Source organism: Protomyctophum bolini, assembly GCF_963924005.1.
Source record: "Protomyctophum bolini genome assembly, chromosome: 9".
NCBI lineage: Eukaryota > Metazoa > Chordata > Actinopteri > Myctophiformes > Myctophidae > Protomyctophum > Protomyctophum bolini.
Genome location: NC_137870.1, coordinates 9,511,301 through 9,538,921, shown reverse-complemented (window position 1 = coordinate 9,538,921; position 27,621 = coordinate 9,511,301). Strand labels below are relative to the sequence as shown.

The 27,621-nt window shown below is 42.0% G+C and overlaps 1 protein-coding gene across 5 annotated transcripts in view; it reads left to right on the top strand.

The window, feature by feature from the left end:
* The first annotated feature begins 873 nt into the window (after positions 1–873).
* rasa2 (RAS p21 protein activator 2) overlaps positions 874–27,621 on the top strand; it is a 40,353-nt gene continuing 13,605 nt past the window's right edge. For 3 of the 5 annotated variants that reach the window (XM_080772624.1, XM_080772622.1, XM_080772623.1), the window contains exons 1-16: positions 874–1,003; positions 6,838–6,961; positions 11,594–11,694; positions 12,384–12,478; positions 16,367–16,443; positions 19,180–19,266; positions 19,596–19,668; positions 19,798–19,874; positions 20,832–20,933; positions 21,114–21,267; positions 22,345–22,493; positions 23,404–23,518; positions 24,684–24,758; positions 25,443–25,566; positions 26,313–26,419; positions 27,289–27,375. In XM_080772624.1, coding sequence (XP_080628750.1) covers positions 946–1,003; positions 6,838–6,961; positions 11,594–11,694; positions 12,384–12,478; positions 16,367–16,443; positions 19,180–19,266; positions 19,596–19,668; positions 19,798–19,874; positions 20,832–20,933; positions 21,114–21,267; positions 22,345–22,493; positions 23,404–23,518; positions 24,684–24,758; positions 25,443–25,566; positions 26,313–26,419; positions 27,289–27,375 — 1,605 coding nt within the window. In that variant the 5' untranslated portion in view covers positions 874–945. Of the gene's footprint in view, positions 1,004–6,837; positions 6,962–11,593; positions 11,695–12,063; positions 12,109–12,383; positions 12,479–16,366; positions 16,444–19,179; positions 19,267–19,595; positions 19,669–19,797; positions 19,875–20,831; positions 20,934–21,113; positions 21,268–22,344; positions 22,494–23,403; positions 23,519–24,683; positions 24,759–25,442; positions 25,567–26,312; positions 26,420–27,288; positions 27,376–27,621 lie in introns of those variants that run through there. The other 2 variants (XM_080772626.1, XM_080772625.1) reach the window with 2 other exon arrangements.

The window sequence follows — 27,621 nt, the reverse complement described above, 5'->3', positions numbered from 1 at the left end:
GCCCCGGGGTCTCCTTCCTGTGTGACGTGCCTTGAGGACCTCCCTAGGGAGACGCGTGAGAGGCACATCCTAAACAGATGCCCGAACCACCTGCAGAATAGGTACATTTCAAGCACATCTCAATACAAAAACTATTAACTGTCAATGACACCATAAAGCATTACACTTGTTTATATAACAAAAAGCAGGACATCAACATAAAAGGAGGTAAAAAGGGAAAAGAAAGTATATAGTGAGGGAGCCAGTTTCGAATTGCAGCCGTCCGTAGGTGCACTTTGAGAGCGGTTTTGAAGGATGTTCACATGTCTTAATGACTGTTGGTAGGGCGTTCCACATTTTGGTGGCACAGGAGCGAAATTAATTTAGATCCTTAATTGTTTGTGCCAAATCTGGGTTTGTCGAATCACATGGTTTGTTGAACTCCCTTTGGTGTTGTGGCTGGGTGTGGGCAGGGGTGACGTGGGTTCGGGGGAGTGAGTTATAGTAGCCTGACCAGTTTGTTTTGGGAAGTCTGTTCCGAAAGGGGCTAGGAAGTCTGGAGCCTTGTTTTAAGGGTCTTTGAGGTGCTGTGGTACCGTGGTCCGTGCATGCATAGTCGAAGAACCTTGTACAAGGTGGTTATAGACTTCTTGTAAATTAACTAATGCAGATGTTTAACAATAGTTTAACTGTTGACAGCGTAAAATGAAACCAAATGGACAGTTATTAAGCATTAATAGATAAGGGTCCAAATTTGTTTACCAACTCTCTATCATTTAGCTGGGGACCACCTGTAACCCCCTCAAGGACCACCGGAGGTCCTCGGACCACTGGTTGAGAACCACTGGCCTAGCCCGGCCCTCATTTTGCTCTTGTTGCATTCATAGATATGATAAAAGCAGCGCTGGGCGCAGCAGCAGCTTACTAGCAGACAGTCAACACAACACAGTCAAATACTGACGGACCATGGCGGAAGAAGACGACATGGGAATACGGATTTTACAAAGCGTGCGGGGTAAAATATGTAAGTTTGAAACCTCATACAGTCACCCGCGGTCAAATGTTTTATGTCAATATTCTCCCAAGGGAGATATCTATCTATTTTCTTCGGGTGGTGAGTGGAGTGAACGGGCGATGAAGGGGAGAGGAGAGAGAGATAGAGAGGGCGCGGTGCTTTCTTTCGTTTAAAAGCTTCATTAATTTCCAGACTTCGTTGTTGCACGAAACCGTGGTGTATTGTCTGTGTGTCTGTCAAGTCACTCGACAAAAACATAGCGTATTTCACTAACTGAAAAATACTTATTTTAGGTTTTGAAAAGACAGTAATTTTTTTGGTGGGGGGGGGTCCACGCCACGGACGGACGCGCGAGCGAAGAAGTAGACAGAGCCGGCTGGTTGGCTAGCAGGCAGCGCGAGCGCAGGAGGCTAAGCTAAGCTAACAACAGCTAATACTAGTACTAGCTTGTTGTGAATGATTCATTCACACAGCAGCCAGGGCACAGTGGTTCTCAACCAGTGGTCCGGGCACCACCAGTGGTCCTTCCTTCCAGGTGGTCCCCCACTCCCCAGTTAAATGGAGAGTTGGTAACCAAATGGACCCTTATTAGAAGCTTCAACTCTTGAGAGCGTAAAATGAAACCAAATGGACCCATGCGGGTGCATTTGCATGGTTTCATTTTACGCTCTCAAGACTCAAGAGTTATATTATTGTTAAACTTGCATGCATTACTTAATTTACAAGAAGCCTATACAATATTAGAGAATGTAGAATAATTGTTAGTTTGACCAACATTTGCCAAAACCAAGGAATTGTAGACACAATCTTATCCAACGACAACAACATATTCTTTAGTTTTGGGTCTTGAGAGTAGCTCTGGTCCATAGCTAGAATGGCAGCAAAGGGCATTAGGGCTATGGATCAGAGCTAGTCTGAGAGGCTAAATCTCCTCAAATGGTGGTCTGTGGCTCAATTGCAGAATTAAATAAATCATGGGCCTTGAGTTGAAATTAAAAGGGTTGAAAACCCCTGACACAGGGAACAGAGTCCGTGCGCACACACACAAAAAGTTACCATCCTCAGTCGATCCGTGTGCTCAGTGTGCTGCAGACCTGTGGTTTTCAACCCCTTTTCATATCGAGGCCCATTATTGAGCCCCAGGGTTAATGTTTGTTTTGTTTTTAGTTCAATGTTTGTTTCAAAAACGCCATTGACAATGAAGAGGAATTAATGTTTGTTTTGTCCCTAACACAAACATTAAATCCCATTAACAATAAAGAGAATTTTATATTTGTTTTGACAGTTTGTTTTACATCCTCTTTAGTCATCACTCATCACCTAATGATAAGAGCACCCCTCACTTCACACAGGTGTGATTTATTTTTATTCTACATTTGAGCCATGGGCGGACTAACATTTTATTTGAGATTTAGCCTCTCAGACCCAAGACTAAAGAATATGTCCACAGTTGTCAGTTTCATGCTGTATTGCTGTTGGTACCTTTAGGAGAGATAACAGGCAAGCGTTGATCAAAATAACAATTCTACATTCTCTAATTGTGTAGACTTCTTGTAAATTATCTTAAGTAATGCAGATATTTAGCAATAATTTCCTGGTAACTAGAGTGTAAAATGAAACCAAATGGACCCGTTCATCTTTCACTCAAGAGTTAAAGATCTATACGGGATTAATGGTCCATTTGGTTACAAACTCCATCATTTAGTTGGGGACCACCTGGATTGCCCTCAAGGCCCCCGGACCACTGGTGCAGACGGGCTGATAACCGATGTTACCGATGTCGATATGATCTCATTCTGTATTTAAAAAATATAATTTTGTCCATTCTGAAAAAATACATGTAATAACAGGGTATCTGCACTGCAGGCAAGTCAGATTTAACTTTAATACCTTATATTTAATATTGTGAGCTTGTAGAACTGTTCAAGACTGTAAAGACAATTGGACCTATTCATTAATCGGTCCGATCGATGCCGCTTAATCAAAAAACTAGAATTGGCCAATACCGATGTGTTTGCCGATTAATCTCCTCTCCCATCACTAATCTGTATGCGCTATAGCTATCAGAATTAAGATTATGACGTTATGTTGTCGGCAGTCAATTGTTACTTTGAAAATTCCTACAAAAAATCACTGTAATATCAGTGTGCAGATAGTCACGTAATTATGGCCTGCATTATAATAAAAACAAATGCATACACAAAGTGAATAATAAATACACAACATTCTGCTCGCGGCCTCGCGCTAGTTGGCCAAAAAGCAAGATGGCTAAACGTTGTTTCCCGTTTAACGTTATGTTAAGTTGTGTGCACTGGGCAGTCAAACAGTGATGAACTAAAAATCACTGTTTGACATTTGTATTCACAGTATGTAGATTGTAGAATGGGTACATTTCAAACTAAAGCAGGGTGCGTCCTCCTCTGTCATCGTGGCGTTTAGGGTGTTTTCTATGCTACTTGCATCAGAAGTCAACATGCTCAGGTTTAAGTTTAACCTTATATGACCAGCTTATATTATAATGAGCTTTAAAATAAGGCCAAGTTACTAAACTCTAAAGTAAGCTTCACAAAGCTGCTGTCTTTCATCCTAATTAGCTGGCAGGCCTCTTGCTCTTCACAAGTAAGTGTTAGGAAGCAACATGGAAGTTGTGTGTGAAGTTTTGTGATTTCACCACCTTGTTGTGAATATCAAATAACCCCTATTATAAGTTGTATTATAAGCCAGTTTGTGCCTCATATTCAATCAGGGCTGTCAACATTGGACGGTGACTTTTTTTTAGGGTGGGAGTCACCAAGCAGAAAACGTTAACAGAGTAGATGTCAACTCATTTCCTGTGTAACTTCTGATAATGTTTGTGGACTTTGCACGTTTGATACTTTAATCAGGCTTTACTAGCATTGGAACAGGATGGGTACAATTTCACCCATTAAAACGCAAAACGTAAGCCTACATAAATATTGATTTGATGACTAAGCAATGTAAGACCCATCTTTAATAATGGCATTCATTATTGAAGTCACGTGAACATCTCTGTGTGATCGCATGCACTGCCCACACACCCCTGCAAACATGGGGTCCTGGGGGGCCTCCCCTAGAAACCTTTTAACATATTAGTAAACATACGTTCCTGTGTAGTGTGTTCTGGTGCATTTTGGGAGTTTGATTCCAAATCCAGGAGAAATTACAATCTACGTGTCCGCCAGGAGATCAGACTCCTGCAGGATAATAATAAACGCTAAAATGTATATAGCGCTTTTCTAAATACCGGTACTCAAAGCGAAAAAACCAAAAACAAAGCAAAACAAGTAAAATATCAGTGCTAGGTTAAAAACATAAAAGGCTAAGCAAGGGGGAACAATCTTAACCAGACCTCAGCTGGGGAAAGCTATCTTGAAGAGGTGAGTTTTTTCCCCCCCTGGCAACCAGGGGGATTGGCAGCCCGTAGTGTATTCAATTGCTTCTAATTGTCTCCGCCAGGCCGAATTCAAGGCTTGAACCGTTCTTTCAAATGCCACCGCAAAAAGGTCAGAGACTGACTGTGCCCCTGGAATCTAAACGGAGGCTAAATGGTAGGATAATATACTGTAGAGTCTACGCTCTATATGCTATCAACCAATGATATAGTAGCCTACATAAAGGTTAAGAGTGAGTCACTATAAAGTCAAATATTTCTAAATAATTAACATGCTGTTAATCATCTTTCTTGCTTCATCAGCTATTGTTGAGTTTTATTTATTAGCAAAATAAATAAATCATGCAAATTAAGCTTTGCAAATATTTAATTTGCATGTGTGTGACTGTACTATTCAGAGTGAGACTATGGTCCCCACTATATAAGGAGAGAGCACTGATTCTTGTTCAAATTATGACAAAAGGCAGTCTGGCCATGTTATTGCATTGAGCAAGCAAAAGATGAGTATGTAGGCTTGGTAATCACTAATATAAAATGTATTTATATAACAAACAAAAATGTAAAATGACAAATAGTGTTAGGAAACAATACAATAAGAGGAACGGGGGAAACAAAGGCAATCTATACATTATGTTTAAACGATACCAAAATAGAGGAACCATGGCTTGTAAGCTCTGTTTTCTGTCTTACGAAACGTCATTCTTCCTTGTTCATGCTTGATCATTTTGTTCCCTTTAGCCTACATCTTAAAGCATCAATGGTGGCTCATATTTTAATAATCATCATACAAAATTGACATACTAGGTGTTGTATTTGACTGTCCCATCCCATGCCTCAATATGGTGAGCACACCATTGCATGGCATCTGTTTTCTAGCATTCATGCTTGATGACAACTCAGCTCATTCAGTTAATGTCCAATCCCAGGATTAGCTATATATCACATTAATATAGCCTGTTAAAGAGCTGATCCCATTCCTTTTTATTTGGACAAATCTTAAAAAAAACAACATTGAAGTTAAAAAGTCCTATTTATCACATACATTGCCGTATGCCAAATTTCTTCTCCGCATTTGACCCATCTCTTACACCGGGGCTCCACCGGTGAGCCGCAGCTGTGCTGCGCTCGGGAATCATATGTATTGATCCCCTCAATCCAACCTTTGACGCTGAGTGAATCATATGTATTGATCCCCTCAATCCAACCTTTGATGTTGAGTGAGTGCCGATCATTGCCGATCACCGATTGAGTCATTTGGATTGAATATCGAGCACCTATAGTCTTTGGTATGACCCGGCCGGGGGTCGAACCCCGACCTCCCAGTTTCGGGGAGGACACTCTAACCACAAGGCCACTGAGCTGTAACAACAATTACAAGAATTACACAAGTTAGAAGACAATAGCCGATCTACAAGCCCACAACGTGACGTGAAGTGGCACACTCACTCACAAGAATGCACTGTTTTGTAGAAGTCTGCATTTGCACACACAATCTCAGGTGTACGGTAAACCCTACCGGAAACTTGCGGAGGAGGGTCACTAAGGAGTCACACTTTGTTATGACAGTTGGGAGGCTGCGTTCCACAAGGTTCTATCAACCTTTAGCTAAAGGTTTAATATTGCAACATTTTGGCACTCAATGGCTTTGACACTGACCGGCTAGTGTCTTGAGTGACCATAAGATGTGCTTAGTATGTTTTCAACAACATTTGTCTTTTATTGCATGCACCACAAGATGACTAAATCAGTTAACCAGTAGTAGTAGTCTATGCCTGCTTTTATTCACAAGCTTTGAGGCGTGTTACAGAGAAGTGTTTGTCATTTGTGAATCAGCACACTCCTGTGTCGGTAGTAGTATTGAGTAGGCTGAGGAAGTTAATGTTTTGTGTCTTAAACCACATATGATTGATCCTCAAGTTCACAGTAGCCACATCCGTCCTGGTCTCTGCACCTGCCCAGGCAACTCTGAGAAAGAAAGCAAAGCACTGCAAAGACGTTGAGTAAGAAACCAAATGGGCTATCTTTCTTAAAAATGTGAGAACGATCACATTTCTTCAGATAATGGCAATTAACCCATTCTCGGGGCAGGAACCCATTTTGGTGTTAGCATTATGTTATGCTTTAGCTATTGAAAAATATCAGATCTACAAGCTCGCTATGAGCTTGTAGATCTGCTATTTTTGAAAAATCGAAGACCGACTGACATAGAAACATAGCTTTTTCAGAAAACTGTCAGGATTTAGAAGACAATTTTTTGAATTTTAGAATCTGTTCTCAGGTCAAAATGGGTTAATTATATCTGATATCGTCCAGAAATGTCCTATCGCCCATCCCTAAAACAATGCTATAGTGAAGTGATGTGATGTCATTGGACTCATCATACTGTCCCTCCTGTCATTGGACTCATCATGCTACTGTCCCTCCTCTGTAGGTGAAGCTAAAAACCTGGGTCCAGTTTCCGGGCCCAACCGCCAGCGGGACCTTTGTACTTTTTGCACCATCAGTTTGGATCAGGAGGAAGTCCACCGCACCAAGGTGATTGACAAAAGCCTCAGGTAAGCATTCATTGGCTCCCCTAGCCGGGTTTTAGGAACTTGGTGTGGAGTGGATATACTGAGTAGCATTTATTTTTGTCACCTTTCTTTCTATTCTGATCTGAACCATAAAGAAATATTGTAAAAAGACATATGTCATTTGCTAATGGTAAGTGTACTTTAGTTTAGTCATAATAAATTGTTCAAATTAACCCTTACAGGTTACATTTCTACAGTCTCAGAGTTAAATTAACTCTTGTAGATTTCTATGTGTCCTCTGGTTAAAATATTTAAGTACGTCTAGTACAATATTAAGTAGTCTGCAGTACTGTCTCTAGTACCTCCCGTATCATGGGGCTCAGGCATTCAATATTTCCTATATTTCCTGCTAAATGATGCAGGCTAAAGTATAGCTTGTATCTTTGAGTGCATCGGTTATGCAACAGCTACGACTGCTGACATGATGAACATTGATATCATCTTATGATATGGAACATCCTGTTTTATATACATACAAAAGGTATTTGTTCATCACCATGTACCATACAGAGAAACGGACCTTGGCTATTAACCATAATATCTGGGCATAAATTATAAAATGAATTATGCTAAGATGCATAGTACAACATTTTAATTGAAAAACGTTTTCATTGACATAGTTTTAGTTAGTTTATATAAATAGATTTGATACATGAATTGGATATTCATTTTCGTGCTTAATTATTAAGCAATAGATAAAATGTGGTTTCCCCTGAAGGGAACTGCTTGTGTATGAACACAGCTGTTGAAGGGTATGTTTTTGGTCCGACGTGCGAACAGTCCGACAGGCATTAAGTATGACACCCTCTATCTGACCAACGTATGCACCCCCTGTCGACTTGTGTGGGGTATAAAGCAAATTATTTCCAATGAAAAAAGGACATAAAACTGAGCTATTTCTGACCAACATGGAGACACGCACACAACCTGTTCAGATACTGTATGTGTGGGAGACAGGTGACCAGGGAACTTAAAGGGATATTTCACTTTCAAACATGTTTGGTGTCCACTCAGGCTTTTGTGAACACCCCAGACACTTTTTAAGTTACTTGGCTCAGTATTTATATATTTGATATTAATTTTATCCCCTTTCTAATTCCTATACAAACCCATGGTAAATGGTGCATTTATATTATAGCGCCTTTATCAAAGGCGTTTAACATAGATGTGCATGTGCATTACATTCTCACACACACACACACACACACACACACACACACACACACGCACACGCACACGCACACATTCACACACCGATGGCAGAAGAAACCATGTAAGGCACCAACCTGCACATCCGGAACAATTAGAGGTTCAGTGTCAGTGTCTTGCTCAAGGACACTTCGACACTGACTCTGGGGGAGCCCACAGGGATCGAACTGGGAACCCAACGGTTCCCATCCGGCTGCTCTACTACCATTTGTGGTCAGTGAAACTACCCGTTTTTGGTTATGGCGACTGATTACGCGAGGAGGGTGTGTTTGTTCAATTCCTCTTTTAATTTATTTAACTAACTTTTCATTGTATTAATTCTTTTTTCATTTTCCAAAAGAATTATAAGAAAATGAATGAAATAGGTAATTGGAAAAACACATATGAGTCACCAGAACCAAGGACGGGTGTTTTCAATGAACCTAACATGGTTAAAATGAACTGAAGTTTGACTGATTCAAAGTAGCGTGGAAACTGTCTTGGGGGGGGTGGGGGGGGAAGCCATGAGTAGACCATCAAAATAAAAGACACATGAAACATTTTTGAAAGTGAAATATCTCTTCAATGTTTCTACCTCCAATCTCACACTCACTGTAAACATAATTATTGGGCCTGACCTCTCTAGGTATTTCACAACAACTTTTTCCTCTCTCATATTATTTCAAACCCTTTCAAAGAGTTCCTTTTATACAGTGGCAGAGGAAGTGTGTCCTCCAACGCTCCGCCCCATCTTTGTCTGTCACTGTCAACTTCACTACCTCAATGTCAAATGTACACGCGTATCGCTCCGTTATGTTATGTTTTATGTCCCTCTATTTCTCTTTCTTGCTCCCTCATTGTCTCTCTCTGGGTAACACCTTTACTGTATTGTCTTGTATTCCTATTTTTTTGTTTGAGACATGAAAACATGCCCTGAACCAAGAACCCACTAGTAGTGGATAAGAGTTTTGTTTTTGCGTGGGTTTTTACCTTGCCCCTTCACGTTATTTGGAAATCTAGGATGAAGGCAGGGATAGAGGGAGTGCATTGTGATTAGGTTTTGCATTTGTACAGACAGTGCGGGGGCTACAAGTAGTTCCATGTAATGTTATGCATTAACAGGAGGATGCGTGGGTGTATGCACAAGTCTGCATGTATTGCCAAACCCTCCCTGCGGAAGTGTCAGGCATTTCACCAACCGAGAAGAACACATAAGCTGCACATAGGGAAGTGTCATTGTAGGGATTCATAGGCCTTTGGACTAGTTTCTTATACAATGGCTAGCACCATGTTTTTACAAGCACAACAGCAGCAGCATTTAATATAGGCCAGTCAATGGTTTAACCCATTTTGGACTGAGGTCGATGAAAAAAAAAAAAAAGACAAAAAAGGCTTCTAAATCCTAACTTTTTTCAGAAAAACACATGTTTCTGTGTCAGTGGTGCTCAATCTTTTTCATGTCAAGGACCCCCAGAATTATCTCTATTTGGCTACGGACCCCCATTTCAAAATATGTAGTTCCAGGGACCCCCAGAAGCCAATATTTTATTTAAAAATGTTCGCTCTGAAATATATATTGAAAGAATTGCGGCACATTTTCATGACTTTTCAAAAATAGCAGACCGACAAGCTCGTAGCGCGCCACTCGGTGGCGCGCTATGAGCTTGTAGATCTACTATTTTTCAATAGCTAAAGTACCGGTAAAACAGAATGCTTGAAACACCAAAAGGGGTTCCCACCCAAAATGGGTAGATTAAGGAGTAAGGACTATTACCAGTCTATAAATAAAGTGCTCTAAAATGTACACACTTCAGAAATGGCTAAAAAAAATACTGGAATATTCAAATGCCTTTTTGTCAATTTTTACAGTCCTACTTTTAACACTCATGTTATGTATGGTAAATCTGCCGCCTTACCGTATATGTGACCCCCACCCCGTCCTAGTCCCACCAGACCCTGTCAATAGGATCATGTATATGTGACCCCCACCCCGTCCTAGTCCCACCAGACCCTGTCAATAGGATCATGTATATGTGACCCCCACCCCGTCCTAGTCCCACCAGACCCTGTCAATCGGATCATGTATATGTGACCCCCACCCCGTCCTAGTCCCACCAGACCCTGTCAATAGGATCATGTATATGTGACCCCCACCCCGTCCTAGTCCCACCAGACCCTGTCAATAGGATCATGTATATCGGGGATCTTGTGCAGCCACAAGTGGACAATGGGGGGGAAATGGATACGATTGCCCATCGCTAATGTGTAATACATGTTTTTGTGTGAGCCTTTTAGGGGGAAGCAGTGGCTCAGTGGTAGAGTGGCCGGTAAGAACGGCCGGATGTTCCCAGTTCGATCCCCGGCTCCCCCAGAGTCGGTGTTAATTTGAAGCGTTCTTTTTTTTTTTTTAAACAAATGCGGAAACAAACTGAGAAAGGTAAACAGAGTAGCAAAAATATACAAAAAACCAACAACAAACACACGCAAGAAAAGAAACCCTCAAATGGGCTCATGATGGTCACAAACATCATCCAGGCAAGACAGGCAGGCTAGTCAGATAGCAGCTAATCAGGTTCAGTCGGGTGTACGAATGTATAAGGTCTGCATGTGATAGAAGAGGCTGCCATACTTTACTGAATCTGTAGGTGGAACCACGCAGTGTGTATTACATTTTTAAAAGTATTGTATATCAGAGATCCAACGTGAATGTGAGGGAGGGTATGTTTTTTTTTCTCCAGTTTTTCTTCCTTATATTCTTTAACCCATCAAGACCTAGAACCCATCTGTTTTACCTTAACTTTTAAAGGACTTTTCAACCTATCTTCATATAATATGTCCTCACCAATAATCATGATAAAATGGCACAATTTCTTTCTACTCGGTCTGTGTCTCATAGGAGGGCTGTGGCCAGTTCAGAAACGTGTCCACCAGTGACATCATCGATGGGGAATCCAAGCTAATAGATGCATTCTTTCTAGTCCTGAAAAGTTGCAATGCGAAAATGGAAGCCATCGTTCTCACGATAATACAAATCTAAACATTTTTGTAAAAATAATCTGTCCAACGAGACAGATGAGAGGACCAATTATATGAAGATACGTTGAAAAGTGGTGAAGTGGTCCTTTAACCACATTAATCATTATTTAAAACTTTAGCTATTTTTATTATTTTGAATATATATTCTTTCATAGCAAACATTTTAACTCCTATTTTTGCTTCTGGGGGGGGGGGGGGTCCCTGGAACAACATTTTCAGATGGGTCTCGGCGGCTCCTTGACATTAAATACTTTGACATGAAAAACTGTCTAAAGTTAGATTTAGAAGACATTTGTAGAATCTGGTCTCTCGGGTCTCAATGGGTTAATTTCAAATGCTACAAGTTCTCGCCTTTTTGGACATTAATGTAATGAATTTCTTGTCTTGCAGCCCATTCTATGGAGAGGACTTCTATTTTGAGATCCCACGACCATTTCAGTGTTTATCATTCAACATTTATGCCAAGAGCGTTTTCCAGCGCTTGCCTGTTGGTAAGTAGCACACACACACACACACACACACCCACACACACCCACCCACACAAGCACACACTCACTCACTCATTTACTCACTCAAAGGTTGGGTGATATGCCAAAAATATTCGTGCTATAAAAGCAATAATTTGAGAACAGCTCCCCAGTCCTTTTTAAGTTTGAGTTATATTCAGCGTACAGTGGATCGTGTGTCGAATGGTAGTTCTACAAGCTCTGTGTGTCGCGGACGCCACACATTGAGTTTGTAGATCTGCATTTCTTTTGCAGCGCCGGTGTCTGGGTGCGAACATGACTGCACGTTGTCAATGAACAGAATAAGCTAGATCAGTTGAAGTGAAGTTAGGAACACTAGGATGAAAAGGACACGGTGAGCCGGGTGAGGACTTCATGGAGCGGACAAAAGGAATTGAGGTGAAATTAACTGATATCGGAGCTAAAAATATTTGAATATTTGGTGGTTTTCAAATCACTGCTTTAAAATGTGCAAAAATGAAATAAAAAAAACCCTGGAAAAAATCGGCTAATATCAAATATTCTGTGATTGGACTCATCTAATCCACGATTGCTGATATATTTGTCATCGCCTAACCCTGGGGTGGTCACACACACACACACACACACACACACACACACACGCTTTCTACGATCTACTTTGATGACGTTTGGGGTGTGCACATTTTTTTCAGGAAAAGTGTCCATAAGAAAGGAGGACCTGTGCAAATACAGTGGGAAGGAACATTGGATCAGCCTCCAACCAGTGGATCCCAACTCAGAAGTTCAGGTAGAGAATGCCAAGGAAGGAGCTTTATAATTAATTTGTATTTGAAATAAATCACACCCGCATGAAGTGAGGGGCGCTCTCATTCTGGGCAATCACAATTTGAGTCCTCACCTTGGTCTTCAATGTTTGTGTTTACATAAACACTCAAAGCTGGCCATTCATTGTCAATGGCATTCAATGTTTGTGTTAGGACAATGTTTGTGTTTACAATACATGCACCCTCAAAGCTGGACATAGGAGGGGCTAGCGCAGTAGCGCCCATCGACAGATTTTTAACACATTACCGCCAATGACGTCCCAGGATGTCATTTCAAATCCAACACTTATCTGCCAATGTCAGTTAAGCTTTAGGGTTTTAATTGATTAGGCTGGATGGTGCTCTTCGCCAACGTATGAATGACTCTAGGAGGTGGGCACGGTAGTGCTGTTTCCTCACAGCTAGAAGGTCCCTTGTTGGATTCCCTCTGAGGACCCTGTGGGCTGTGGGCGCTGGGGGCGTGTTCTCTCCTCCGTACCCGAGGCGGGGTTGGCCAAAGGGCCTTTCTGTGTGGAGTTTGCATGTTCTCCCCGTGTCCCCTAGGATAGGTACGCTCACAAAAACATGGAGTAATCCTGATCTCTAAAATACCTCCCCCTGGCCAGCCGGGGCGCCTCATGGAGGGGAAAGGAACTGGTCGGAATAATGTGTTCCTTCCACGCGCTACGTCCGGCCGGGGAAACTCTCCCCTGTCGGGTGAAAAGAAGAAGCTTGGACACCTCATGCATAGAAGGAAGCATGACGTCTGTCCGCTGCCAGAGGAAGTGTAGCGCCCAGGATTACATTAGATAATTGACACTGGGTGAAAAAATGGGTTGCAATGTTTTTTTATTGAGTGGTGGAATCTCGAGCCAGAATGGTTCTGCAGGCTCCACCTGGCCCATGGTGGTGCCACAGGCTCTGCTTGCGGCTTGATTGGCCCTCCCAAATAACCCAGGAATAACCAACATCATCAATATTAATCAATTCTTCTCAGACATGTAACTACCTAGAGGATCTTTCCTTGTGTGCATTTTATTTGTTCCTTCCTTCTTCATGCTTATTCCACTATATTTATAAACTAAATTGTCACTTTTCCCTCCAATTCATTTCCCCTGTGCTCATTGCCTATACCACATGGACTCATTACATTAGCATTCTAAGCAAAGAAAGGTTGTTTTCCTTTAGCTTGAAAGGAGAACGGTGCACAGCTCTCGTTGCCAGTGTATTTTAGCTTGGTCAGCATGTCATGGCTACCAAGAAAGATTGGAGCAGCATGCAGGCCTCCTGCCAGCACGGCCATATAAGGGATATGTTAAAAATCACTGAAGTGAGGGGAGATTCTTATCTGATAAAATGTCTTTGTCTGTCAGGGGGGGGATGTAATTTCAGCATTCAAAAGTACATTTGGGCAAGTTATTACTTATTGGAACACTTTTCATAGACCTAAAACTAAACATAAAATTAGTTTCTTGGCTGAATTAAACCCTATCTAACCCAACAAATATACAAAGGGTTGTCTTCTGCTAATGACAAATTGCAGAAAAAGCAGAGGCAGTTTAATGCATTTTATTTCTAAAACATTCTTTCGAATCTCTTGAGTGCTCAGAGTGCTAATCAGTTTACAATTTAGGCTCAGCCTTGTCCGTAAATGTACTTACCCGTAATTTCCGGACTATAAAGTGCACCTGAATATAAGCCGCACCAGCTAAATTTAGGGGAAAAACCAATTGTGTACATAATTATACAAGCCTGCATTTGAGCCACGGACCACCATTTGATCATATTTAGCCTCTCGGACCCAAAAATAACAGGCAAACAAACATTGGTCAAAATAACATTTCTTCTACATTACATTCTTGTAAATTAAGTAATGCTAAGATGTTTAACAATAATTTAACTCTTGAGAGCATAAAATGAAACCAAATGGACCCGTACGGCTCCATTTGGTTTAATTTTACACTCTCAAGAGTTAAAGATCTATAAGGGTCCACTTGGTTGCCAACTCTCTCCATCATTTAGCTGGGGAGCACCTGGAACCACCTCAAGGAACACTGGTTGAAAACCCCTGTGGTGGTGTAAAGAGCTGATATGTGTGAGGAAGAGGGATTGATTGATTGAAATATTTATTAACAGTTTGCAGAATTACAGTACATTTCAAGCACAACTCTATACAAAAGACTGTTAACTGTGAGTGGACGACCCAATAAAGCATTACACTTGTTTACAAGTGGGTCCACCTTGTTCAATTCATAAAAATATCTCAGTGCTGTTGTGGGGTACATGATTAGTCAATAAAATGTCAAGTTGGTTATCGATGTTGCTCCTTTTGAGCATAGTAGGAGAAGGACAATACGTTCTAGATTCATGTTTGGTGTTTCGCTCGCGCTCTCTCTCCCTCCCACACACTCTTCTCTCACTTCCGAAGATGAGGCAGGCAGACTTTCACCACATCCGACCTGATAAAAAACATGACAGCTGCTTTGGCTCATGTTGCACAATGTTACCTCCCTTAACCTGCACCGGCCAGGAGGACTCTTCCTGAGGTAGAGCCACGTCAAGAAGAATGTCAGGGTCTTCTTACTCACTCCCTGCCCCTAAAGTCGTGGACTTCACTCTTCCCTGGCCCTGAAGTTGTGGATTTCAAACATGGGTGTTTGGGTACCTTAGGCCTAAAGGCCCCATTTAGGCCTGACCTCAAAATTTAAAAAAACATCTTCTAAATCCTCCAGTTTTCTGAAATAAATATTTTCACGATTTTTCAAAAATAGCAGACCTACAAGTGGCGCGCTATGAGCTTGTAGAGCTGCTATTTCTCAATAGCTAAATTATAACATAATGTTTAAAACACCAAAAGGGGTTCCCTCCCAAAATGGGGTTAATATTCATACTCCAGTTTTAGGTGATAAAACCTAAAAACTGGGGTATGAACTTAAGTAGTTAAAAAAATCTCAAAGGTGATGTGAGACTGCAATCATCCCTTTTCTCAGGATTATATTATATATTGCATAAAAATGTATAGAAAGAAAAGAGTCTCTACTTTCATCGGGGGTTAACGCAATGGTTCACGCCTTGTGGAAAATTACTAAACGAATGTGAATGATTAACACTACAGCTGTATTGCATTGACTCAAAGAGTGTGTCCCTACTGTCTGGAAATTATGTTTTTGTAAGATCTGTGGCAATATGTGCCGTTATGATTAGACACTTGGATATAGACCAATTTACACCATTTTAAACTTGAAACATTTGAGACTTGTTGAGATCCAAGCCAGCCCATTGCTGTGATCTCTGATGAAATGCATGTTTACAGGACTGTGTGTATACCTAGGAGGGATATGTGACTAATTTGAAACCCCCCCCTTGACCATTAGTCTACGTTCTGACTATGGGATGAATGCACATACGCCATTTTGGAAAGAACTAGGGCCCCTTTCCTACTTCCTTCACAGGTGTTACCGCTGATACTAATGAAGGCTCTGTTCCATTCTGGTCAAACGGAGTCAGGGTGCTGCTATTGTGCATGCTGGTTGACTGGAAACACTCTGCTACCAGTGGGTCTCAAAGTGTCCTTGAGTGGGTTAAAAAAAATGGCCCTGTACGGGTGTGTGACTCAGAGTGTACAAATACGGGTCCATTTGGTTCTATTTGTACAGTCTCTGAGTTATTCTTGTAATTAATACGTTTGAGAACCACTGTACACTAAATGGAACAGAGACTACTAAAATTAGTATCATTGGTAACACCTGTAAAGGAAGTAGGGAAGCGGCCCGGAAGTAGGAAGAGTTATTTTGTGTGCATGATAAATATAGCCCATCGAACTCACCTGAGCTGTCGCTCTCCCTGTGTGTGTGTGTGTGTGTGTGTGACAGGGTAAGGTACACCTGGAGATGAAGCTGAATGAAGTGATCACAGAGAACGGCTCAGTGTGTCAACAGCTAGTAGTCCGGTGAGTGAGTATCTAGTTTTGTGGTTGCATATAAGGCACTTCCTTTGCTTATTACTTATATAATATTATTGTACTACCATGCTTGCAATATTACAGTGTTCTAAGCCTAAGTGATAAAAAGTGCTATAGTCGGTAGTGCTGTCGCCTCACAGCTAGAAGGTCCTGGGTTCGATTCTCGCTGGGGGCGTTATTCTCTCCTCGGTGTCGTCAGTGCCCATACCCTGGGTGGAGTTGGCGAAAGGACCTTTCTGTGTGGAGTTTGCATGTTCTCCCCGTGTCCCCTAGGGTAGGTACAAAAAAACATGCAGTAATCCTGGAATAACGTGTTCCTTCCAAGGGCCACGTCCAGCCGGGGCCACAGGGGCAATGTTATCATGGTTGGCTCTTTCTCCATCTCCCACTGGAATTAAGCTAGGTTGTTTTCCTTTACCACACAGGATTATTACCTCTGTTCTGTTGCATACACTCTCAATATCGTGTGTGTGTGTGTGTGTGTGTGTGGGTGCGTGGGTACTTGGTCTGCATGCTTGGCCGCGAGCGTGACCATTTTGTTGTACTTGACAACAGGGTTTTTCTTTTTTTTTTATGGTCAGAATGAAAACATAAATACAGAGGAAGTACCACAGACCCAAACAGAAACTAGCTTTGATATTGTGACAAATGGCAGAGGTGTGGTTGTATTGTAAACGGTGTGACACCACCACGCAGATGCAGCAAACACAAAATTGCTGTCTGCAAATTTAAGCGCACACACCCTAATGCCTGCAACATACTACAAACAAAGCCAAACTCTTATTTGACAGATATAGGTATTAGGGGCGGCAGTCATTGGCTCACAGGGGAAGAGTGGCTGGTAGAGCAGCCGGATGGGAACCGTGAGGTTCCCAGTTCGGTTTCCTGTGGGCTCCCCCAGATTTGGTGTCCTTGAGCAAGACTCTGAACCCCTAATTCCCCCCGATGTGCAGGTTGGTGCCTTGCATGGTTTCTTCCACCATCGGTGTGTGAATGGGTGAATGTAATGCACACAATCTATGTAAAACACCTTGGGTAAAGGCACTACACAGAGGTATAAACGCACCATTTATAGAGTGAACAATGGCTCCTCCTATCTGCCATGCATGCTTTTATATATACTATATATTGTGGTGTGTGTGTGTAATGCGTATATACTCAATGCCACGACTATATATACTACTAATAATAAATGGATCACAAATGATCATCCTGACATTTGTAGTTGCCCGTAGTTGCTCAAGCAATGACTAATGCCTGCCATGGTTGCTAATTTGTTTATCACTTACTCATGAATTGTCATATCTGAGTCATTCAGTCACAGTGACCGTTCAACCCCTCATTTTCTTATTGACATGTCGCCTCGTAAAATGAGTTTTTATACCATGGGATTATCAGATATTACCCTATACTCCCCCCCCCCCCCCCCCCCCTCCCTCACACAAAATAAGTTTGGCTATGAGATCATGTAGAATATTGCAGAGATATGCATGATGTCAGCTTCTTTTAGGCTATATTCGCATGCATCTGGATTGCAATACAAGGTGTCCTGAGCACTCTGTTTTGTTTGTGTCATTGAGATCACGTCGGTTACATTTTCTATTCAGTCATGTTTTGCATCTCCATTCATACTTGGAGAGCAGGGTAATGAATGAGGAGGAAGCGATGGCATCTCAACAGGAAGCTAGCGCTCTTCGCTGTGGTTTAGTGCTGCCGTCACCGTGGCTGTATCTCTCCCTTCAGCCGTCACCCGCTTGTCGTCTGCATTTCCCACAAGTGCGTGTGTGCAGTACGTGTATGCACAGACATGACTGATCTGATTTAGTGTGAACTCTTAACTTGATTGGCTCTGCTGTGCACACGCAATTTTGGAAAGAACTTTGGCCCCTTCTCTACTTCCTTCACAGGTGTTACCGATGATGACACTAATGAAGGCTGATGTAGATCCGCTAGTTGAACACATTTTTTATGTTTTTCAAAATAGTAAAAGAATGGCAAAGACGTTTAGGGATAAGGGGTTGACTGACGAAAATAGCAGGGCCCTCTGGGAGTGTGAGAGATGCACTCTACAGAGAATTATATCGCCATGACTCCCAGCAGGCAAATGATACACAAACATCCTGTCGTTTGCTATTCCTTGTCTCTCACCTCACAGAGTAGTGATGAGAGGATGGGCTTATTAGGATTCTCTGGTGGCTTCGTCTTAATCAGCCACATCCTGTCAAAGGTGCCCTACACAACGGTTGTTTGTCATCACCTGAAGCACTGAGTTAGTGAGCTCCCTGTTGGCAAAGAAAGTGCAGAGTGAAAGACAATAGGAAAGCAAACCGTTGCAACAGGAGCAACTGTTGAGTCTGTTCTTCCCCTAGTTGTTCCCTAACCCAACGTTTTCTATTAGAAGGTGTCCATTTAACACACCATTAAAGAACATAAGGATTGTGGTCAGGACGATAAGTTGTCAGTTGACAAATTATCGTTGACAGCCAATGAGAAACATGGGTCTCAACTACAGCAAGTGGGCGTGAAAGCACCACAGAAAGACCATTGACCAGCTGTGCTTACACAGCAGCTGGTGAAAAGAAAAGAAAAAGAAAGGTGTTGTATGTATTAATGTTATATTTGATCCTTTTTCCTGTCTCCTCCACCTCACAGGATCATTTTAAAGTAGAATAGAAAGGTGTTGTATGTATTAATTTGAGGTTTTTGTCTCCTCCACCTCTACAGGATAATTGAATGTCAGGGTTTGCCTCTGATGGGCAGTGGGCAGAACTGTGACCCGTACGCCACCGTATCCCTCGTTGGACCTGCCAGGTAACTGACCGCTGTTTGCCAATCCTCTTAATACCCCTCTTGGGGCCATTGGATTCATTACCTGCGACAGAATGGTGCTTTAACTGCACATATATCACACACAGGCACCGAGCTGCAACAAATATCTGTTTCCACAGCAATGATTTTTGCGATGTAGCGTAAACCGCTGGGTTTTTGCGACGTGACGTAAAGCGACACTCGCACCCCACACACCAGAGAGAGAGAGAGAGAGAGAGAGACATACACACACACACACACACACACACTCACACACACAGGTCAGACCGGAAGAAATAAAATTAAAAACTTGTTCCAACTGGTTTTCACAGGTCAGACCAGAAGAAAACAAAAGTAAAGAAGAAAACCAGCAACCCACTTTTTGAGGAAACCTTCTTCTTTGAGGTACATTCAAGTATCTCTGTTTCTTCGTCTGGTGTCTGCATAGTGCACTGCATACTAGTACATATTTGACTGCATTGGACTGGCTTGACAGAATTGATTGAAAACTAAACCCATGTTATCCATCCTAAGGTCACACGGTCCAGCAGCTACTCAAAAAAGTCACATTTTCAAGTGGAAGAGGAGGACATTGAGAAACTAGAGATAAAGTATGTTTTCCATGGTTCCACCAAAACTGTAAAACTCATGGACATGAACTCATGTTCATGTCCATGGCTTTTATTATTTGTCCTTCTTCACCCATCTCGTTCACTGGCTCATGGCTTGACAAGAGTTTAAAGTTCAAATGTTCTGCCTTAACTCATAGAGAGTGGTTGTTTTGTTTTGGTTAAGGATTTGTGAGCCTTGTCTCTTACAGTAGATCTCCCCCCTCAAGGTGGACTCGTAGCTTACTGGGTAAGGCTAGACGGGGTTAAACGGTAATAAACACCCATGCATGGTTTGTTTGGAGGTTTGGATTTGACTTGGTTTCATTGCACGGGTTTTGCAGTGTCTTGGCTTTCATACCTAAAGCAGGCAACGGCCTCAGGAGTCTTTTACTTTTTACTTTTCGTTTGTTGTTTTAGTGTGCATTGTTCTTTGCTGTACAGAACTACGAAATTCCAGCAGACGTGGTTTTAAATTTGCAATTTGATGTACTACATCAGTGGTTCTCAAAGTGTGGTCCGGGTACAACCAGGGGTCCTTGAGGGAGTTTCCGGCGGTCCCCAGCTACTTGATAGTTTGGAACCAAATGGACCGTATGGTTCTGTAACTCTGAGAGTGTACAAATGGAACCAAATGTACCCTAACAAGCCCATTTGGTTTCATGTGTACACTCTCAGAGTTAAATTAACATAGATTTTTCCATATAAATTAGAGATAGAAATGCCATTAAATGGGGGTCTGTAGACTAATGCATGTCAAACTGGGGGTCCTTGAAATTAAACGGGTTGAGAATCACTGCGAGAGCCATAAAGATCTTCTCTTGTGGGGGTCCCTGGCATAACTCTTCAAATGGGGCTAATTAGTGTCAATTTGGGGGTCCTTTACATGAAAAGGTTTGGGAACCACTGTACTACATTTCACATTGTGATTGTAGAATTTTCTCATTCTCCATTCTGCAGAGTTGATTTATGGAACAATGGGAATCTGGCTCAGGATGTGTTTCTCGGAGAGACACGGGTATCTGTCAAGATCTTGCGAAATGACCATATTCACAAGGCCTGGTAAGTTATTATTATTATTATTATTATAAGGCCTGGTAACTTTAAAAGAACCTCTCTGTTCCTCTATGACTGTCTCCCCATTTTGTGTGTTTTCAGTAAAAAAATCATATTGAATTATTATAGCATTGGTTTTCAAATGTACACACAGTACATTTGAGTGAATGTGCCTGTGAACCATAGGTATCTCCTCCAGCCCAAAGGGAACGGGAACAAGTCCAAATCAGACGATATGGGCTCCCTGCGTCTCAACGTCACCTACACGGAGGACACGGTGCTGCCATCTGCCTGCTACACGCCACTCTGCAACCTGCTGCTCAAGGCCCCGGATGTCAAGGTAACAGTTACCTGCAGCATCATTAGATTAGTATTATTAATTCATAATTAATAGCATTTATAATTGATTATAAACAATGATATAACACATTTCAATCCAATCCACTTCATTTATAACGCACATTTAAAACAACGGCATTGGCCCAAAGTTCTCTACGCTCGGTGACAAAAATGATATAGTACACAGGCACGGTTTGAGACGGTCTATAACAGATGGGGCTAATCCCCCCCCCCCCCCCATTCATGCAGAAGGTTGTGGGTTCGAACCCTGCCTGGGGTGGACGTCAGAAAGAGCATGCGGTCGCAACGGGTTCAGATCTGAGCCAAGTCTCCTGAAGCCTGTCCTGGACGGGGTCTCATGACGTAAAAAATTATCCATATATAGAATTGCCACATGGATTTTAATATTCATGTGGCATGTGGCATTATTTAATATTAGTACTAGTTTTTCTCTTTAAAGTTTTCTTTCCTTTTTAACCGCTGCACAAAAGAACAAGTACAAGTTGAAGTACAAGCCCAAAATGCATTGCAGCAAGTCATGTTGAGAGCTTGTAGATCTGCCACCCTTCAAAGCCATATGATGATGAGAGCTTATAGATCTGCCACCCTTCAAAGCCATATGATGGAGTTCCACCATTCATGAATCACTGACTCATTATTGAATCCCTGCCCGTCGTCGAAGCTTCGGATTCTGCTCGTTTTTTAGGGCTAGAAGCTTCGAAGAAGAATAAAAAAACGATCGGAGGTCAGACCTACTGGAAGATCATTCCACAGAAAGTGATCTATCCCCCTGCGTCTTCAGCTTTGTTAACAAAGTACTTAAAAAAGATAAAACCGAAACATTACTTATTCACAACCGACGTGAGTAAGATTAACAGTGCAATTACAGGCCCAGAACGGTATATTAATGAAGCTGATTGAGAAGATTAATACCATCATGGTGATAATTACTTTTGGTATTTCTCTTCGTCAGTTACTAATTTTTTCATTTCACATTTTGTTCACAATCTAACAACTTTCTTTCCTTTCTGTCCTCTCTCTCTCTCTCACTCACTCCATCTCTCTCTCCCGTTATAAGCCCATTTCGGCGTCGGCAGCCCATATCCTGGGGGACATTTGTAGGGAGCGTTACGAGGCCGTGCTGCCGGTGGTCAGACTGCTGCTCCACCACAACCGGCTAGTGCCCTTTGTCTCTGCCGTGGCAGCCCTGGAGCTGGACAACACGCAGTGAGTTCACACACGCATGCACGTGTTTAGGGCCCACCTAGTCCCGCCTAGCCTAGGCCCGTTTGGAACCTGGCTCGATGCTCGTAGCTCCAAGAAGAGGTTCCGTATAGACTATAGAGTTATCTCCGCATCTGTAAGAACAGGGGTTGAGCCGTCCAAAAGCAGTGGCGAAAACCCTTTTTCGCAGTTTAGTTTCCATAAAGTAAAGTTATAGAAGGCAAGCTACAGATGATAAACTTAGGACGGGCACGTAAACCTTTTAGACAGGGGTGAAACAAACTTACTGTACATAGCTTATGAAGTTGGCCAGTAACATGTTTTTGTCGGAAGTTGCGGCATTAGAGCCTCCCCCTGGTCGAATGTCGATTTTCCAAATGACTTCAGTTCACTCGACATTCGACCAGGGGAGGCGCTAATGGTGCCTCTCCTCTCCGACAAAAACATGTTACTGGCTAACTTCATAGGCTATGTAAGCAGCTGCTTCACTCCTATCTAAAAAATGTTAAGTGCCTGCCCTAAGTTTAGCATCTGTAGCTCGCTTCTCATACATTTACCTTTTGGAAACGATATTGCAAAAAGGGTATTCGCCACTGTTTCTGGATGGCTCAACACCCTTTATGCTGATGCAGGGATGCCAGAGATACCTCTATACCACACTCTATGCTAAGAGCGTACAGCGCATATGACAGAGGGCACCAGACGGTTGTCGTGGAGCAGCAGTATAGAGCATATCATTTTTGGGGTGCTTGACATGAAATAGTTTGAGAACCACTGATATATAGAAACATGGGTTTTTCAGAAAACTGTCATGATTTAGAAGTAATTTGTAGAATCTGTGTCTCAGGTGTCAATGATTTCTGTTCCTGCCCTGGACACATGTACTGTATGTATTATATTCTTGTTTGTTCAGGGAGGCCAACACCATATTTCGTGGCAACTCACTGGCAGCGCGCTGCATCGATGACATGATGAAGATCGTGGGGAAGAGTTACCTGACCGTTACACTGAAGCCTGTAATAGACGAGGTATAAAGAGTTACCTGACCGTTACACTGAAGCCTGTAATAGACGAGGTATAAAGAGTTACCTGACCGTTACACTGAAGCCTGTAATAGACCAGGTATAAAGAGTTACCTGACCGTTACACTGAAGCCTGTAATAGACGAGGTATAAAGAGTTACCTGACCGTTACACTGAAGCCTGTAATAGACCAGGTATAAAGAGTTACCTGACGGTACACTGAAGCCTGTCATAGACCAGGTATAAAGAGTTACCTGACCGTTACACTGAAGCCTGTAATAGACGAGGTATAAAGAGTTACCTGACCGGTACACTGAAGCCTGTCATAGACCAGGTATAAAGACCTGACAGTTACACTGAAGCCTGTCATAGACCAGGTATAAAGACCTGACAGTTACACTGAAGCCTGTAATAGACGAGGTATAAAGAGTTACCTGACCGTTACACTGAAGCCTGTCATAGACCAGGTATAAAGACCTGACCGTTACACTGAAGCCTGTAATAGACGAGGTATAAAGCGCGGAAGCTTGAATAAAAACCCACCAGCATGTCATTCTCTTCACATTTGATTAAGGATGCACTGTGATTGGCCAGTTCACTTGTGCAAGGAAACGCTATGATTGGCCAGTAGCCACTTTGAGTGTCAGTCGGGGCAAACGCTCTCACCGGAACGTGACTTACTATTTTCGGGTTGAACTTGCAACGTTCGACACGGAAACTTGCTCGATGGTGTCTCTCGTGGTGTCTCTCGTTCGCTTGAGATGGCACCGCTCCGTCGCGGTCTAAAACTGTACTTTATCCCGTACTACTAGTAGAAGGGGGTGTGGCCATTTACTCAAACCATGCTCGCTTCCACGTGAATATTGTCACATTCACTTGGTGTACCTTAGAATTTTGTGTGTTTTTGCATCCATGTTGAACGGCATGTCATACTAGACAATTGTACAAGCTCATATGGTGCAACTTCTATGGTAATCCTCAGTCAAATTGGCCTTTTTTAAATCAATGTTTATTTTTATTTTTATAAATGAGCCTGCTATTGCCCTAAAACAAAATGTTAAACCAATAAAACACTGCCTTGTTTACTCTTTTATCCTTTCGTCCATTCAAATTTCAAAAATAAATCTGCCATTATTTGCTTTCACTCTTTCCCATATTGTGTTTTTTGTAGATCTGTGAATCCAATAGAACATGTGAGATTGACCCCATCAAACTGAAGGAAGGAGATAACGTGGAAGTCAACAAGGTAAATTATCTTGGTTTGCATCTTCAGTAGGATGTTGGCTATCTTGGCTTGCATCATCTCATCAGTAGGATGTTGGCTATCTTGGCTTGCATCATCAGCTAGGACATCCGTAGGATGTTGGCTATCTTGCACACTCTGAGCAGGAGTCTGCAGGAGACGATAGCCCCTCCTATGGCCAGCTTTTAGTGTATGTGCTAACACAAACTTAAACATTAAATCCCATTGACAATGAATGGACAATGTTGATGTGTCCGTGTAAACACAACATTGAAGATGAAGGCGAGGACACGAATTCTGATAGTCGCACTTCCCACATGCACATGCATACAACATGTGAGAGTGAGACTAAACTTAAATGGTAAATCGTGCATTTATATAGCGCCTTTATCTACCACAACTGTACCCCTGATCCACTGCGCCCCAGTAAACTTATTCACTTAACTTTGACAGATGGACTGAACGTTTGTGTGTGGTACCGCGATACTGACTGTGTTGGTGTGAAGCCTTGTTTATACTTTGTCGCACAAATTTAAAAAAAATCAAGTTTCTTTTTTTTTTACTGAATTACTGAATTACACTGAATTATAATTAGTTTTGTGGTTGGGGCCCCATTTTGAAAAGCGATCACTAGACTGTCTTCACGAAAGGAGTTGTATAGAATGTGTGTGGTCTTCTTCTCCTCAGGAAAACCTCCAGGGTTATGTACAAAAGATCTTCTCCTCCATCACCCAGTCCAGTGCATCCTGTCCTCCTCTTATGTGTGACATCTTCAGGTCGCTGAGATGGATGGCATCGAAACGTTTTCCAGGTGACTTTTACAACCAGTAGTATTTACCTTCCTTATCTGACCTTGTCCTTTATTTATGGGGACAGAGTGGCATAACTTACCCACCGCCATTCCGACGGGGTGCATGCTGTAGTGTACATTGTTCAGACGTACTAACGACAGTCCGACAAGCGTGGCCGGTTAAGAATCACCCGTGGCTCCCGACATGCCCACATCAACAGTTTACTGAAAAACCTATGTTTGTAGAAGAATTGTTATATTGATCAACGTTTGCCTGTTATCTCTCCTAATGGTGCCAACACCATATACAGCATGGAATTGTATGTGGACAAAATCTTATCCAATGACTGAGAGGCTAAATCTCAGACCCATCATGTGTGGCTCAAATGCCAAAGAAATAATGGACCTTGATATGAAAAGGGTTGAAAACCACTGCAACACACATGGTTGATATTTCCCTCTCCTCTCCTCCTATTAAAGGGTTGAAAACCACTGCAACACACATGGTTGATATTTCCCTCTCCTCCTATTAAAGGGTTGAAAACCACTGCAACACATGGTTGATATTTCCCTCTCCTCTCCTCCTATTAAAGGGTTGAAAACCACTACAACACATGGTTGATATTTCCCTCTCCTCTCCTCCTATTAAAGGGTTGAAAACCACTACAACACATGGTTGATATTTCCCTCTCCTCTCCTCCTATTCAAGGGTTGAAAACCACTACAACACATGGTTCATATTTCCCTCTCCTCTCCTCCTATTCAAGCGGATCCACACGTGCAGTACTCGGCCGTTAGCAGCTTTGTGTTCCTGCGTTTCTTCGCTGTGGCCGTTCTCTCTCCGCACTCCTTCCAGCTCCGTCCTCATCATCCCGTGAGTGCAAGCATGAAATTAATTGTTGTGTTAATTCAAATTAAATGAGATATTTCTCTATACTTGAATCGTTTGTTAGCACAGTGCTTGTGTTGAAAATAAAAGATGATGTCGTTGTTGCAGAGGTTGTTCTGTCGTGGAGCAGTTTGACCTATTTAATTCTGATTAAGTTAATTTATTTCTTATATAAATCTGACATTGCAACGCAATCAGGGAAAACTTTTCAAAACCGTCATGCAAGTGGAAAACATCTATTGTTTGTCTCATCATGAATCTCTGTGAATGCTCCCAGTCTCAAATCCAACATGCAATCAATTTGCTTTTAAATAATAAGCATTTTTTTTATGTTCAAATTATTGTTTATTTATGCAGTAAACGAAGTGTATTCTTTAAGTTTGTCTCAATCTTCAGTAGGGATGGAGCTCGTTAATTTTTATTGTTATCAAGCTTTTTCTATTATTTGGTGGAAAAATGGGAGATAATAAATTCTGAACAGAACCAGTACAGTTCAACTACAGTACTTTTCTAACAAACGGAAGGCACTTGACCTTTTTACCAATAAAATAATATTAAAGGAACTGTTAACTTTTACAGAGAGTGACTTTAAACACGTAATGTTGTTTACTCTGTTGGCAGGTATCAATACACTTTTAGACATGTTTGTGCCAGCGTGGGCGATTATCTTGATCGCCTCTTGTCTTGATTGTTTAAACATGACGTCATGGTTCCGCTATGCTCCATAACAGGCCAAAGCGTATTGATAACGGGTACTCAATAAGCTTGTTTTCTGAACTTTTGGGGTATCTATCATCGATCATAACATTGACCTGCTCTTGGTTGACGATGCTTGCTTTAAACTTGTTTTCTAGGACCCAGAGATTTCACGCACTCTCACCCTCCTCTCTAAGACCATCCAGACTCTGGGCAGCTGGGGCAGTTTGTCCAAAAATAAACTGGTAAGAACTAGATCGATCTACAGCAGCACCATTTCCCAAACCCTGGGTCGGGACCCATTTGAGGGTAGCGGACACATTGTCATGGGTCCCTTGATATTTTTTTGTTTCCTACATTTTTTATTTGTATTTTGGAACAGTAATTTCATGACAAATTCATTTCGTGTGTGTGTGTGTGTGTGTGTGTGTGTGTGTGTGTGTGTGTGTGTGTGTGTGTGTGTGTGTGTGTGTGTGTGTGTGTGTGTGTGT